This window comes from Phyllobates terribilis, unplaced genomic scaffold, assembly GCF_046119375.1.
Source record: "Phyllobates terribilis strain yellow unplaced genomic scaffold, ASM4611937v1 Scaffold_3__8_contigs__length_932513732, whole genome shotgun sequence".
Taxonomy (NCBI): domain Eukaryota; kingdom Metazoa; phylum Chordata; class Amphibia; order Anura; family Dendrobatidae; genus Phyllobates; species Phyllobates terribilis.
The window spans coordinates 680,738,460-680,753,813 of NW_027362763.1; the positions used below are offsets into that span (position 1 = coordinate 680,738,460).

The following is a 15,354-nucleotide window of genomic DNA, read 5'->3' on the forward strand; positions in this document are numbered from 1 at the left end:
CTATATGGAGGACTATGTGGGGCCCATTATTCTGTATGGAAGACTATGTGGGGCCATTATTCTGTATGGAGGACTATGTGAGGCCATTATACTGTATGGAGGACTATGTGGGGCCCATTATACTGTATGGAGGACTATGTGGGGCCCATTATACTGTATGGAGTACTATGCAGGGTCATTATTCTGTATGGAGCACTATGTGGGGCCCATTATTCTGTATGGAGGACTATGTGGGGCCATTATTCTGTATGGAGGACTATGTGGGGTCATTATACTGTTTGGAGGACTATGTGGGAGCCATTATACTGTATGGAGGACTATGTGGGGCCATTATACTGTATGGAGGAATATGTGGGCCCATTATTCTGTATGGAGGACCATGTGGGACCCATTATACTGTATGGAGGACTATGTAGGTACATTTTACTGTATGGAGGACTATGTGGGGCGAATTATACTGTATGGAGGACTATGTGGGGCCATTATTCTCTATGGAGGACTATGTGGGGATATTATTCTATATGGAGGACTATGTGGGGTGGAGCCCACTATACTGTATGGAGGACTATGTGGAAGCCATTATACTGTATGGAGGACCATGTGCGACCCATTATACTGTATGGAGGACTATGTGGGGCCCCTTATACTGTATGGAGGACTATATGGGGCCCATTATACTGTAAAGAGGACTAAGTGGGGCCCCTTATACTGTATGGAGGACTATGTGGGGCCCATTATACTGTATGGAGGACTATGTGGGGCCCATTATACTGTATGGAGGACTATGTGGGGCCCATTATACTGTATGGAGCACTATGCGGGGTCATTATTCTATATGGAGGACTATGTGGGGCCCATTATTCTGTATGGAAGACTATGTGGGGCCATTATTCTGTATGGAGGACTATGTGAGGCCATTATACTGTATGGAGGACTATGTGGGGCCCATTATACTGTATGGAGGACTATGTGGGGCCCATTATACTGTATGGAGGACTATGTGGGGCCATTATACTGTATGGAGGACCATGTGGGCCCATTATTCTGTATGGAGGACCATGTGGGACCCATTATACTGTATGGAGGACTATGTGGGGCCATTATACTGTATGGAGGACTATGTGGGGCCCATTATTCTGTATGGAGGACTATGTGGGGCCATTATTCTGTATGGAGGACTATGTGGGGTCATTATACTGTTTGGAGGACTTTATGGGAGCCATTATACTGTATGGAGGACTATGTGGGGCCATTATACTGTATGGAGGAATATGTGGGCCCATTATTCTGTATGGAGGACCATGTGGGACCCATTATACTGTATGGAGGACTATGTGGGGCCCATTATACTGTATGGAGGAGTATGTGGGGCCCCTTATACTGTATGGAGGACTATATGGGGCCCATTATTCTGTATGGAGCACTATGTGGAAGTCACTATACTGTATGGACGACCATGTGGGACTCATTATACTGTATGGAGGACTATATAGGTACATTATACTGTATGGAGGAGTATGTGGGAGCCATTATACTGTATGGAGGACCATGTGGGCCCATTATTCTGTATGAAGGACCATGTGGGACCCATTATACTGTATGGACGACTATGTGGGGCCCATTATACTGTATGGAGGACTATGTGGGGCCCATTATTCTGTATGGAGCACTATATGGGGCCCATTATTCTGTATGGAGGACTATGTGGAAGCCATTATACTGTATGGACGACCATGTGGGACCCATTATACTGTATGGAGGAGTATGTGGGACCCATTATACTGTATGGAGGACTATGTGGGGCCATTATACTGTATGGAGGACTATGTGGGCCCATTATTCTGTATGGAGGACCATGTGGGACCCATTATACTGTATGGAGGACTATGTGGGGCCCATTATACTGTATGGATGACTATGTGGGGACATTATTCTGTATGAACCACTTTTTGTGGCCATTATACTGTATGGAGGACTATGTGGGGCCATTATTCTGTATGGAGGACTATGTGGGGCCATTATTCTATATGGAGGACTATGTGGGGTGGAGCCCACTATACTGTATAGAGGACTATGTGGGGCCCCTTATACTGTATTGGGGACTATGTGGGGCCCATTATACTGTATAGAGGACTATGTGGGGCGCATTATACTGTATGGAGGACTATGTGGAGCCCATTATACTGTATGGAGGACTATGTGGGGCCCATTATACTGTATGGAGCACTATGAAGGGCCATTATACTGTATGGAGGACTATGTGGGGCCATTATTCTGTATGGAGGACTATGTGGGGTCATTATTCTGTATGGAGGACTATGTGGGGCCATTATTCTGTATGGAGGACTATGTGGGGCCATTATACTGTATGGAGGGCTATGTGGGGCCCATTATACTGTATGGAGCACTATGCGGGGTCATTATTCTGTATGGAGCACTATGTGGGGCCCATTATTCTGTATGGAGGACTATGTGGGGCCATTATTCTGTATGGACGACTATATGGGGCCATTATACTGTATGGAGTACTATGTGGGAACCATTATACTGTATGGAGGACTATGTGGGCCCAATATTCTGTATGGAGGACCATGTGGGACCCATTATACTGTATGAAGGACTATGTGGGGCCCCTTATACTGTATGGGGGACTATATGGGGCCCATTATACTGTAAATAGGACTATGTGGGGCCCCTTATACTGTATGGAGGACTATGTGGGGCCCATTATACTGTATGGAGGACTATGTGGGGCGAATTATACTGTATGGAGGACTATGTGGGGCCATTATTCTATATGGAGGACTATGTGGGGTGGAGCCCACTATACTGTATGGAGGACTATGTGGAAACCATTATACTGTATGGAGGACTATGTGGGGCCCCTTATACTGTATGGAGGACTATATGGGGCCCATTATACTGTAAAGAGGAGACTATGTGGGGCCCCTTATACTGTATGGAGGACTATGTGGGGCCCATTATACTGTATGGAGGACTATGTGGGGCCATTATTCTGTATGGAGGGCTATGTGGGGCCCCTTATACTGTATGGAGGACTATATGGGGCCCATTATACTGTAAAGAGGATTATGTTGGGCCCCTTATACTGTATGGAGGACTATGTGGGGCCCATTATACTGTATGGAGGACTACGTGGGGCCCATTATACTGTATGGAGGACCATGTGGGACCCATTATACTGTATGGAGGACTATGTGGGGCCCATTATACTGTATGGAGGACTATGTGGGGCCCATTATTCTGTATGAAGCACTATATGGGGCCCATTATTCTGTATGGGGCACTATATGGGGCCCATTATTCTGTATGGAGGACTATGTGGAAGCCATTATACTGTATGGAAGACCATGTGGGACCCATTATACTGTATGGAGGACTATGTGGGGCCCATTATACTGTATAGAGGACTATGTGGGGCCTATTATTCTGTATGGAGCACTATATGGAGCCCATTATTCTGTATGGAGGACTATGTGGAAGCCATTATACTGTATGGAGGACTATGTGGGGCCCCTTATACTGTATGGAGGACTATGTGGGGCCCCTTATACTGTATGGAGGACTATGTGGGGCCCATTATACTGTATGGAGCGCTGTGTGGGGATTACAGTTGGAGAATCATACTGTGATGGGGTCACCATTCTTTACCGGGGGAATTGAGGGAGAGGGGGGGCAGTAGGGTCATCATATCGTGCATGTGCAGAGTACGGAGAGTACTGTGGAGGAATTCACTGTGGGGGTATCATACTTTGTTTGGGGGGGGGCACTTTTGTTTGCATCATACTTTATTAGCTGTATTTTCAAGGTTTTGTGATTAAGTATATAAATTAGGCTATTGGGCCATATGCTTTTTACTGCTCTTACATAACATATTATATTATTCCAATAGTTTATTCTAAGATTTATTAATTAAAATATAATGGTTGGCCCAAGACTTTAATCAAGCTTTTAATTTTGGCCCTCTGTGTATTTGAGTTTGACATCCCTGGGTAGAGCGTTCGGCACATGCACAGTGATCCTAGGTGCCCCCACACCCGTGTTATCTGCACAGTGATCCTGGGTGAGTGCATCTGTACCTGTGTCATGTGTACCGGTGATCCTGTATGCACTTGTACCTGAGTCATCTGTGCAGTGTACCCTTACAAAGAACAGGACATGTGATGATGTATCCAGTGCTCAAGATGTAAATCAAGACAGAGTTTACATGACCTGGCCTCCATGACTCCTTTGCTAAACGGCTCTACTTACATGACTCCTACAAAGTATTTTACATAGAGAACAAGTGGCCATTAATCTTCTTCTTTTATATAAGTATACAACCACCAACTTGGGGGTTGCGTCACGCTACAATGATAGTACAGCGCACCACTTCGTCAAAGTGAAGAGTAGCCGCAGCACGCAAACAGGATAGAGCCCTAACGACCAAAATGAAGCATAATTCCAGTGAATCACAGATTCAGGTCCACAAACATGTCCCCAAAAGAATATATATTTTATTAAAGTTTTATACAAAAGTTATTCAAATAGTAAAAGGTACCACAATGGGTCATGCGACTGACTGGCAGCAGCATATATGAGATCTCTGTTGCTTTCTTTGTATAATTTGGTGGATGTCCATAGATAAAATTTGCTGGAAACGTTTCTCATGCTCTTATCCCCACAGACATAATAGCCTTTATATGAACATATGAACAGTGCTGTAACTTTTCTGCTTTGTGAAGATCATAATAAGGTGGACAAGGCTTAATGGCGTGCCCATTGCGGTACCTTGTACGATTTGTATTACTATTTTATTAAACTTTATTAAAATTATGATTTTACAGGTGCATTTTTGTAAACCACTCTGTGGGCCTGAATCTCAGATGCTATGATTCAATGATATTTTTTAGTAAGTTATGAGCTTAGTCCTAGTCACCTGCATCATGCATCATGCATCTGTAAGTGGAGGACATTGTCAATACTGACAATAATGGAGCACAGCAGCCGTCAAGTTGGAGGCTAAAATAAAAGCAAATGGTGGTTTAGGGATATTCTGACAGGTTTCTTTTATCATTCATGAATAGCTAAAGGGGTTATTTGCTTTGGGCAATCCTTTCTCCTTAGGCTGACTTCACATGTCCACAAATCAGAGTACAGACTGTATTTTCACGACTGATCGCGGGTCTCATAGCCCAAACCCAACAACCTCGTAGACATATACCAGGCAGATGAGTTCAGGTCAGGAGACCCGCAGCCGGTCCAGAAACCATAGTCCGTATTCAAACTATGATTTGCGGACATGTGAAGTCAGAAGTAAAAGGTTCCCACAATAAACTTATCAGAGGGATCTTCTGCTGTGATCAATAGCTGTGATCTGTGGAGGAGTCGGCAGCTAGTGTTCAAGTTCCCTGCAGCGCCACCACAGGGCAAAATAGGTATTACACAGTTCCTATTAAAATCAATAGACAAAGAGAGACGCTCTGCATACGATCTCCACAGAGTAGTGTGTTAGAAAACATATTTTATAATCCCGACCGCCCCTTTAAACTTACAATTATCGCTGTAGTCATCCACTAATATAATTTCATGGATGAGATGCATAGGTGTCCGATTCAGTACACTGCAAAAGACAAAGAGATAACATGAGCGTTCGCACTTCTATGCTCTCACATTCACAGACACAGAGATATGCAACAAGCGGCTATGAATAAATGACATTTGCATGTGGAGAACCTTTAGTGTAGCACTTGGTTCGCCACTGTTTTTTAAGGATGCGGAGACCCCACCAATCAACAAAAGAGGGGGGCAGAAACGTTCATGCAAGCACCGCCCTGCTCCGAGACTGAATACTTTATAGTCCTTTTACATAGGACTGCAGATGAGGCTGATACCTTATACACCCATAAAGAATTAACTCTGCTACATCTGCACATGATGCCACTTGGAGCAGGACGTTGAAATATTAATTGTGCTGTATACTGAAGGCATCAGTAGAATATTCCCCTTATCCGCTTCCCCCAGTCGATAAGACAAACAGCAAAACATCTTTAATTCCAAATAATAACACACAATTATGTCCGATAAAAAAACCTTTGTGCTTTGAATCCGAATTCCTGTAAACTAAATGTCCTATTGAGTCAGGGGAAGATAAAAATGTGCAGAGCAGCCAAAAGAAAGACGTCGCATCATGGGAGGAAATAACAGAAAGCACAGGAAAAATGGAAGTATTAACAGTCCGAAAGAGGTCTTTGAACAAATTATTAAACAGCATGTATGTAAGTACTTGGATAAGAATACAGTAATTAGCCAGAGCCAGCATGGGTTTGTAGCAAACCAGTCATGCAAGACTAATCTAATTTCCTTCTGATGGAATCACTGACTGGGTGGATCAGGGAAATGCGGTAGATATAGTATTTCTATTTCATCCTTATTGAAAAAATGATCAGGTATGGGATTGACAAGGCTATGGTTAGGTGGATTCATAACTAGCTCAGTGATAGTACTCAAAGAGTGGTAACAAATAGTTGTATATCCAATTGAAAGAGTGTTTAAAGTGGGGTACCACAAGGCTCTGTCCTGGCCCCAGTGTTGTTCAACAATTTTATAAATTATCTAGATAAGGGAACTGAAGGTAAACGAATCAAATTTTCAGACGATGCAAAGCTAAGAGGGATAGCTAACACTAGAGAAGACAGAGAAAGTATTCAGAAGGATCTAGGTAAGCTTAAACAATGGGCAGTGACTAATAGAATGGTATTTACCAGGGAGAAATGCAAGATTCCTCATCTGGGCAAGAAAAACAAAAATCACGTCTACAGAATGGGATGAACAGAACTAAGCAACAGCACGTGTGAAAAAGACTTGGGTATACTAATAGATCACAGACTGCACATGAGTCAACAGTGTGATGCAGCAGCAAAAAAGTCAAACACAGTTCTGGGAGGTATTAAGAGAAGCATAGAGTCTAGATCACGTGAAGTAATTATCCCCCTCTACTCCTCCTTGGTCAGACCTCATCTGGAATACTGTGTCCAGTTCTGGGCACCACATTTTAAAAAAGACATTGAAAAACTGGAGCAAGTTCAGAGAAGAGCTACCAGGATGGTAACCAGTCTGCAAACTATGTCCTTTGAAGAACAGTTAGAGGATTTGGGAATGTTTAGCTTGCAATAAAGAAGGCTAAGAGGAGACTTAATAGCGGTCTACAAATATCTGAAGTGATGTCAGCGTAGAGGGATCATCCTTATTCTCATTTGCACATGGAAACACGAGAAGCAATGGGATGAAAGGGAGAAGATACAGATTAGATATTAGAAAAAAAACTTTTTGACAGTGAGGGTGATCAATGAGTGGAACAGGCGGCCACGAGAGGTGATGAGTTCTCCTTCAATGGAAGTCTTCAAACCGAGTCTGGACAGACATCTGTCTGAGAAGGTTTAGTGAATCCTGTATTGAGCAGGGGATTGGACACGATGACCCTGGAGGTCCCTTGCAACTCTAACATTCTATGATTCTAAGCTGATGGGAGCGGTCGCCCAAAGCCAACGACATCAGAGCTCATTTAATGCCAAATATTCCATGCTAAGGATGTGCACTGCGATCAGAGTCTCTAGGATGGGGTGGAAAAACAAAGTGATTGGGTAATTACAAGTAAACTGGCCACTCCTTATCTTCCCTGACAGCATTAGATGGGGGAAGAGTTGGAAAGACCTAACCCACAATGGCTCCCAACTCTGAAGGACCAGAAAGAGTGCCGCACACTGTGGTGAGAGCGCCGTGCCACCCCCCTAACCCAACCCAGGCTCTTTTATGCGCCCAAACAGCAAAAGTTCCCGTAGTGAAGTCCCTTCCTGTTCCCACACAGTTTAATTCCCCTTTTATGGCCTCCACACAGTATGATGCCCCCACTGCAGGCAGTAGGATGTCCCTGCAGTGCAGCTCCTACACATGATGCCTCCAGAGATTTTCTCCAGGTTGTGCACCCTTATTCTTCCAGCTTTCCCAGACAGGTGATCCCACCTCTTCCCCATTACATTTGAGGCCTTTGGGCAAAGAGAGAATTGAGTCAGGAGGACTCGACACCATCCATGAGGGAAATTGTCATGGCTGGATGGTTTATACTTTTTTTTTAAGCAAACACTGTTCCCTAAGTTACGCACATTTTTTTCCTGTGTTGCAGTAATGGAATCCATGTTTTCATTAGTTGCAGCGTCCTGATGTATTATGCCGGTATATCATAGCTTAGTTCATCCTGAGCCTCCCGATTCATGAACTTCCAGAGTGTGGACACTGACATACAAAGCTGACGGGGGGTGGGGGGGCTCGGTAATTATTGGCTTTTATTTTAGCCAAAGACTTTGCTCCGTCCTCCCCGGGTCTCAGTAATTAGTTTATTTTTAGAGAGCATCATATGGTTCACGATTCCCAGTCCTGCAAGATCCGGGCAAGTGACGGAGCGGAGAGCGGCCATCTGCTCGGTGACGTCACTGGCTGCATATGACAATATGGTGGTGGCGGATTATTGAGAGGTGCCTCTCACCCTCAGTCCTCAGGAGTATAAGGGTGTAGTGCAAGGAGTATACAGGAGAAGTACGAGTATAGTATACAGGAGTGGTACAAGGAGTATACAGGGGTGGTACAAGGAGTATACAGGGATGTACAAGGAGTATACAGGGATGTACAAGGAGAATACAGGAGTGGTACAAGGTGTATACAGGAGTGGTACAAGGAGTATACAGGAGTGGTACAAGGAGTATACAGGAGTGGTACAAGGAGTATACAGGGGTGATACAAGGAGTATACAGGAGTGGTACAAGGAGTATAGTATACAGGAGAAGTACAAGGAGTATACAGGAGTGGTGCAAGGAGTATACAGGGGTGATACAAGGAGTATACAGGGGTGATACAAGTAGTATACAGGAGTGGTACAAGAAGTATAGTATACAGGAGAAGTACAAGGAGTATACAGGAGTGGTACAAGGAGTATACAGGGGTGGTACAACGAGTATACAGGGGTGGTACAACGAGTATACAGGGGTGGTACAAGGAGTATACAGGGATGTACAAGGAGCATACAGGAGTAGTACAAGGAGTATACAGGAGTAGTACAAGGAGTATACAGGAGTGGTACAAGGAGTATGCAGGAGTAGTACAAGGAGTATACAGGAGTGGTACAAGGAGTATGCAGGAGTAGTACAAGGAGTATACAGGGGTGGTACAAGGAGTATACAGGAGTAGTACAAGGAGTATACAGGAGTAGTACAAGGAGTATACAGGAGTGGTACAAAGAGTATGCAGGAGTAGTACAAGGAGTATACAGGGGTGGTACAAGGAGTATACAGGGATGTACAAGGAGTATACAGGAGTAGTACAAGGAGAATACAGGAGTAGTACAAGGAGTATACAGGAGTCGTACAAGGAGTATACAGAAGTGGTACAAGGAGTATACAGAAGTGGTACAAGGAGTATACAGGAGTGGTACAAGGAGTATACAGGAGTGGTACAAGGAGTATGCAGGAGTAGTACAAGGAGTATACAGGAGTAGTACAAGGAGTATACAGGAGTGGTACAAGGAGTATGCAGGAGTAGTACAAGGAGTATACAGGAGTGGTACAAGGAGTATGCAGGAGTAGTACAAGGAGTATACAGGAGTGGTACAAGGAGTATGCAGGAGTAGTACAAGGAGTATACAGGAGTGGTACAAGGAGTATACAGGAGTGGTACAAGGAGTACGCAGGAGTAGTACAAGGAGTATATAGAGGAGTGGTACAAGGAGTATATAGGAGTGGTACAAGGAGTATACAGGAGTGGTACAAGGAGTATACAGGAGTGGTACAAGGAGTATACAGGAGTGGTACAAGGAGTATACAAGCTTTCAAGAGAACATAAGGAATACAAGAAAATGGTGTTATAAGTCCCTGAAGAACTTGGCCAATAGATTATTCTCCAGTCACATCCAAAGCTGCTTTTAAACTTCCAAGATACAAATGGGGCACTGAGCCATGTCCAGGTATCATATGGCATTACACAGTGCCGCTTGGAACCTATTTATACTCTGCGAGCACCATTTATGCAACTTGCACTGTGGTGAGCACTCTGCTGGCACTGTTCATAGACAAGCACTCTGCTGGCACTGTATATGGTGGGCACTCTGCTGCACTCTGCGGTGCGCACAGTGGGCATTGTTCATAGAAAAGCATTGGCACTGTTTATGGTAAGCACTCAGCTGGCACTGTATATGGTGGGCACTCTGCAGGCACTGTATATGGTGGTGGGCACTCTGCTGGCACTGTTTATGGTAAGCACTCTGCTGGCACTGTACATGGTGGCCACTGTGCTGGCACTGTACATGGTGGCCACTCTGCTGGCACTGTATATGGTGACCACTCTGCTGGCACTGTATTCGGTGACCACTCTGCTGGCACTGTATATGGTGGCCACTCTACTGGCACAGTATATGGTGTCCACTCTGCTGGCACTGTACACGGTGGCCACTCTGCTGGCACTGTACACGGTGGCCACCCTGCGGGCACTGTACACGGTGGGCACTCTGCTGGCACTGTACACGGTGGGCACTCTGCTTACACTGTAGATCGTGGGCACTCTGCTTACACTGTAGATCGTGGGCACTCTGCTGGCACTGTGTCACAGGTGTGTCAGGATTGAAAGACAGTCAAACGGGGTCCGGCTGTAGAAGGTCGCTGCGTTTGGCCTTGCAAACATTTTTCTGATCCTTTCATGATCCCTCTCGCTTTAGGACCCAGCGGTGATCCTCATCCAGGTCATCCAGGTGATAAGGCAGCTGAGGACCTCCTTTCTCGTTGTTTTTGGTGGCCGGGGTTGCATCAGGATTTGGTTGAACATGTGTCTGCTTGCAGTATTTGCGCGCGTTTTAAAGTATCGCATACCCGTCCGTCTGGTACTCTTCTTCCACTACCTATTCATAGCAGGCCATGGACACACTTGTCCATGGATTTTATTACTGACCTACCTGTATCTGCAGGCAAGACTGTGGTTTTGGTGGTTGTAGATTCAGTAAGATGGTACATTTCATCGCATTACCGGCACTTACGAATGCAAAGACTCTTGCTCATGTATTAATTAATGAGATTGTGAAGCTTCACGGGATTCCTTCCGATGTGGTGCCAGTTCGGGGGACCCAGTTTCTTTCTAAATTCTGGAAACCTTTCTGCACTTGACTGGGGGTGCAGTTGTCTTTTTCTTCTGCCTTCCATCCTCAGTCAAATGGACAGACCGAGAGCATAAATCATAATTTGGAGACCTACCTCAGGTGTTTTTGTCTCCGAGAACCAGGGGGATTGGGCATCTTATTTACCGTTGGCCGAGTTTGCTATTAATAATCATCGCCAAGAGTCTACTAGCAGGTCACCTTTCTTTGGTGCATACGGTTTTCATCCACAGTTTGGTACTTTTAGTGGGGGGCTTCGGGGAGGAACGTTTTGCTTCGTCGCTCTATTCTGTGTGGCGGAGGGTTCAGAGTAATTTGAAGATCATGGTAGATAGATGCAAACGTATGGCTGACAGGAAACGCTTGCGAGGTCCGGACCTGAGTGTGAATGATTATGTGTGGTTGTCTACCACGAATATCAAGTTGAAGGTTCTTTCCTGGAAGCTGGGACCTAGATTTATTGGTCCCTATCAAATAACCGCCCTCATTAACCCAGCAGCGTTTTGTCTGAAGTTACCTCAGGCTCTTAGGATCCACAATATGTTTCACAGGTCTCTGCTCAAGAAATATGTGGTACCTCTTGAGTCCTCCCCCCTGCCGCCGCTCCCAATCATGGTTGATGGCAATTTCGAGTACCAAATTTCAAAGATTGTGGATTCTCATCTTCAGCATGGTTCCCTTCAGTACTTGGTGCACTGGAGGGGTTATGGTCCAGAGGAAAGGATGTGGGTTTCAGCATCAGAGGTGAATGCCCCTATGTTAGTTCGTTCATTCCATGCCTCTCATCCAGATAAACCTGGTACTGAGTGTCCAGAGACCACTCGTAGAAGGCGGGGTACTGTCACGGTTGTGTCAGGTTTGACACAGTCATACGGAGTCCGGCTGTAGAAGGTCGCTGCGTTTGGCCTTGCAAACATCTTCCTGATCCTTTCATGATCCCTCTCACTTTAGGACCCAGCAGTGATCCTCACCTTGCTTGGGGATTATACCTTTGAGACCCAGCGGTGATCCTCACCTTCTGCTGCTAATTAGCACGCCCTTGCAGTATCCTAAATACACCTAGTTTCTCCAGAGAGTTGCTGGTGATAGAGTGATTATCTATTTAGGCCTTGAATTCTAGTGGTCAGCTAAAATTTTCTTGGACTTCCTCGTGGATTGTTGCTGTGTGCTCTCAGGTGTCATTTTAAAGCTAAGTGCATTCCCTTGTTTGTTTCCCTTGTGTGTACTTTAGTTTGCAGTGGGACTGATTAGTGCTCAACCCTGCCCCTCCCTACCTAGGGCCTAGCTTTAGGGTCAGCTACGGCCAGATTTCCTGCTCAGTGATAGGTGCAGAACCTATATAGGGTCCATAGGGGAGTCAGGGTTTGTCTTTTGAGCTGTTTAGGGGTCTCCACTCCCCCTTTCCCTACTTGTAGGGCACCCTTCCCTTTTCCTGTCATTATACGCTGGGTTCTCCCCATACCCAGCAGGACACAGCATAGATGATGGGCACCCTGCTGGCACTGTAGATGGTGGGCACTCTGCTGGCACTGTCTCTAGATGGTGGGCACTCTGCTGGCACTGCAGATGGTGGGCACTCTGCTGACTGCAGATGGTGGGCACTCTGCTGACACTGCAGATGGTGGGCACTCTGCTTGCACTGCAGATGGTGGGCACTCTGCTTGCACTGCAGATGGTGGGCACTCTGCTTGCACTGCAGATGGTGGGCACTCTGCTTGCACTGCAGATGGTGGGCACTCCGCTTGCACTGCAGATGGTGGGCACTGTGCTGGCAGTGTATATCGTGGGCACTCTACTGGCAGTGTATATGGTGCGCACTCTTCTGGCACTATATATGGTGGCACTCTGCTAGCATTATTTAAAGTAGTCACAATGTTCATGGAGAAACAATAAGTGAAACTGTTTAGGGTTGACATTGGTGGCACTGAGTAAAAGATTGCATTCTGTTGGCACTGTTTAAGGCTATGTTCACACCTGGTGGATATGCTGCAGATTTTTCAGGATGGAGTTTTCTGAATTTTTCCCTTTGCAGGACATAGGATGTAATCTGCCCTCAAATGCACAGCAAAATCCTCAACATACCCGTATTCAACTCTAGCAGATTTCTGCATATTTGTTGCAAATTTTTCCTTACTTTATGTCAAAATTACTTATTCTTTGCTGCAGCTTTTTCTCCCTGTGTCTAATGCGGTAAAATAATTTTGATATTTAGGGCCAATTTCAATAAAAAATATTCCAAAAGTATTTTCCAGAGGTTGCAGTTTAAGAATATTGATATTTCCGACCAGTGGCAGGGTTGCATCATTGGTCTGAACTGTGCGCTCTCCGATGCTGCTGGCAGTCAGCTGTGTCCTCGCGGCATTGGATGAGCGCAAGCGCATTGATCCGGCCACGTGGCCCTCCGATTACCTCAACTTCAGAGCAGCGCCTGCAAGCTGTTAAGCAAACAGGTTGTAAGGGCTGTGCTAGAAGACTGGCCACTTCTGATAGGCTACAGAGGTGGCCAGTAAACATTGCAATAAGCGGTAAACTTTACTGTCACAGATACACCGCTGGGAGAGGGGTCACACAGATCCTACCACTGTGTCACAGGTGACACTGGAGAGATCACACAGATCCCACCGCTGCCACCAATAAGTCAAGGGAACACAACTTTGCTGCCTCCAATCATCAGGACAATTACACAATTGTCTGACAAATAATAGACGAGGCCGCGGCTGCTTCCAACACTAGGCCAGTTATTGGGGAACTAACAGTGAGTGTATGGTATATACATCTCCGATTCCAAAGCCTGGAATATATATACCCCCGTGCGTTCACTGCTAACTCCACAATAACAAAACAACTAATAGCTGCCACCACTAATCGTTTATACAGGCCGATTGGACACCCGTTACAGGTAACGTATAGCTTCAGGGTGCGGTTTACAGTGCAAGAGGAACAGAACTATTAAATTGTATATATTTGATCCAGAAAGGTAGGCAGAGTTTATAAAAATAGACAAGATGATACAAAATGGGAACAAAACAATATGGTATATACAATTACCTGAGCTAAAAAGGAATAACGAAAGAAAACTACTAAACCGGATGTCGTGGAAATGGCTCAGAGCTTAGAGAAGGGAAGCACTCTGATTGGGAAAATGGGCAGACCTCAACGCGAACTATGTCTTCCAAGGACTAACAAATAACCCAGACCCAAATACTGCTCTTTATTAGCTGAAAGTTACGCCCATATACCTCCCCTTAATGAGTTCATGTGGGGCCGGATTGTGGGATGTGCTGGGTCTGTTCAAATTTTATGAGATCCCAAACTTACATGATATCTTCACCCCTGAAGATTCCGGCAAGTAGATACTGATGGCATATTTCTTTTTTTATCGTTACATAGAGATCAAACATGGCCTGGTTAGCATCATCTATCGGCCCGTTATTAAGTTGGAACGGTTCTACTGGCCTTATAGTGATGCAAGTGAATGCGTTCTGTTCGTCCCTTCGTTATGACACCAAAAATCTATATCCCATAAATATCGGATAGATACAAATCCCAATATTCATCATTGACCATGGGAGACAAAAAGTCTATGATCCGACTTTGATGAGAGGAAGAGTTACCTATGAAGGTGTTAAATATTTCACTTCTCTCCTTTTTGAATACTTATTTTTGCAAAAGGGTTGCAGTTTTAACTACCTAACAAGATGAGAAAACTGTCTTTAATGGAGGACCCCTCTAAATAATGTAGTAAACATCACCTGCTGAGCTGTCGATCATACAGCGACGCTTACTGTTATGTAATGGTCTCAGTTTTAAACAAAGCTTAGACACATAATAGCAGTGGAGCCGTCACTCCGGCAGGCGGAAACCTCGCTAAATGCCAATTATTTATGTGCCCGAACTCCAAAACTTACATCACATATAATTGCTTTGATTACTTACTGACGAATGTAACAAGCTAAAACAACGCGGCGCCATTCCATTAATAGAGGAGGGGAGGATTTATGGGGCTTCGGGGACAGATAAACACGACTCCGCTTTATCCTATTTTTCTGTCTCGAATGTAAATATCATATAATTTCCCAGACAGAACTTCATGAATTTCCTCCGGTTTATAAACCACGGAGGGGACGTCGAGTCATTTCTCAAGGCAGAAATATTCGCCTTTT

The 15,354-nt window shown here is 45.1% G+C and overlaps 1 protein-coding gene across 3 annotated transcripts in view; it reads right to left on the minus strand.

Annotated features, from left to right (window-relative positions):
* Positions 1-15,354, minus strand: part of GALNT14 (polypeptide N-acetylgalactosaminyltransferase 14) — an 805,599-nt gene that overhangs the window by 348,921 nt on the left and 441,324 nt on the right. For all 3 annotated transcript variants that reach the window (XM_073671814.1, XM_073671812.1, XM_073671813.1), the window contains exon 4: positions 5,556-5,623. In XM_073671814.1, coding sequence (XP_073527915.1) covers positions 5,556-5,623 — 68 coding nt within the window. The remainder of the gene's footprint in view (positions 1-5,555; positions 5,624-15,354) is intronic.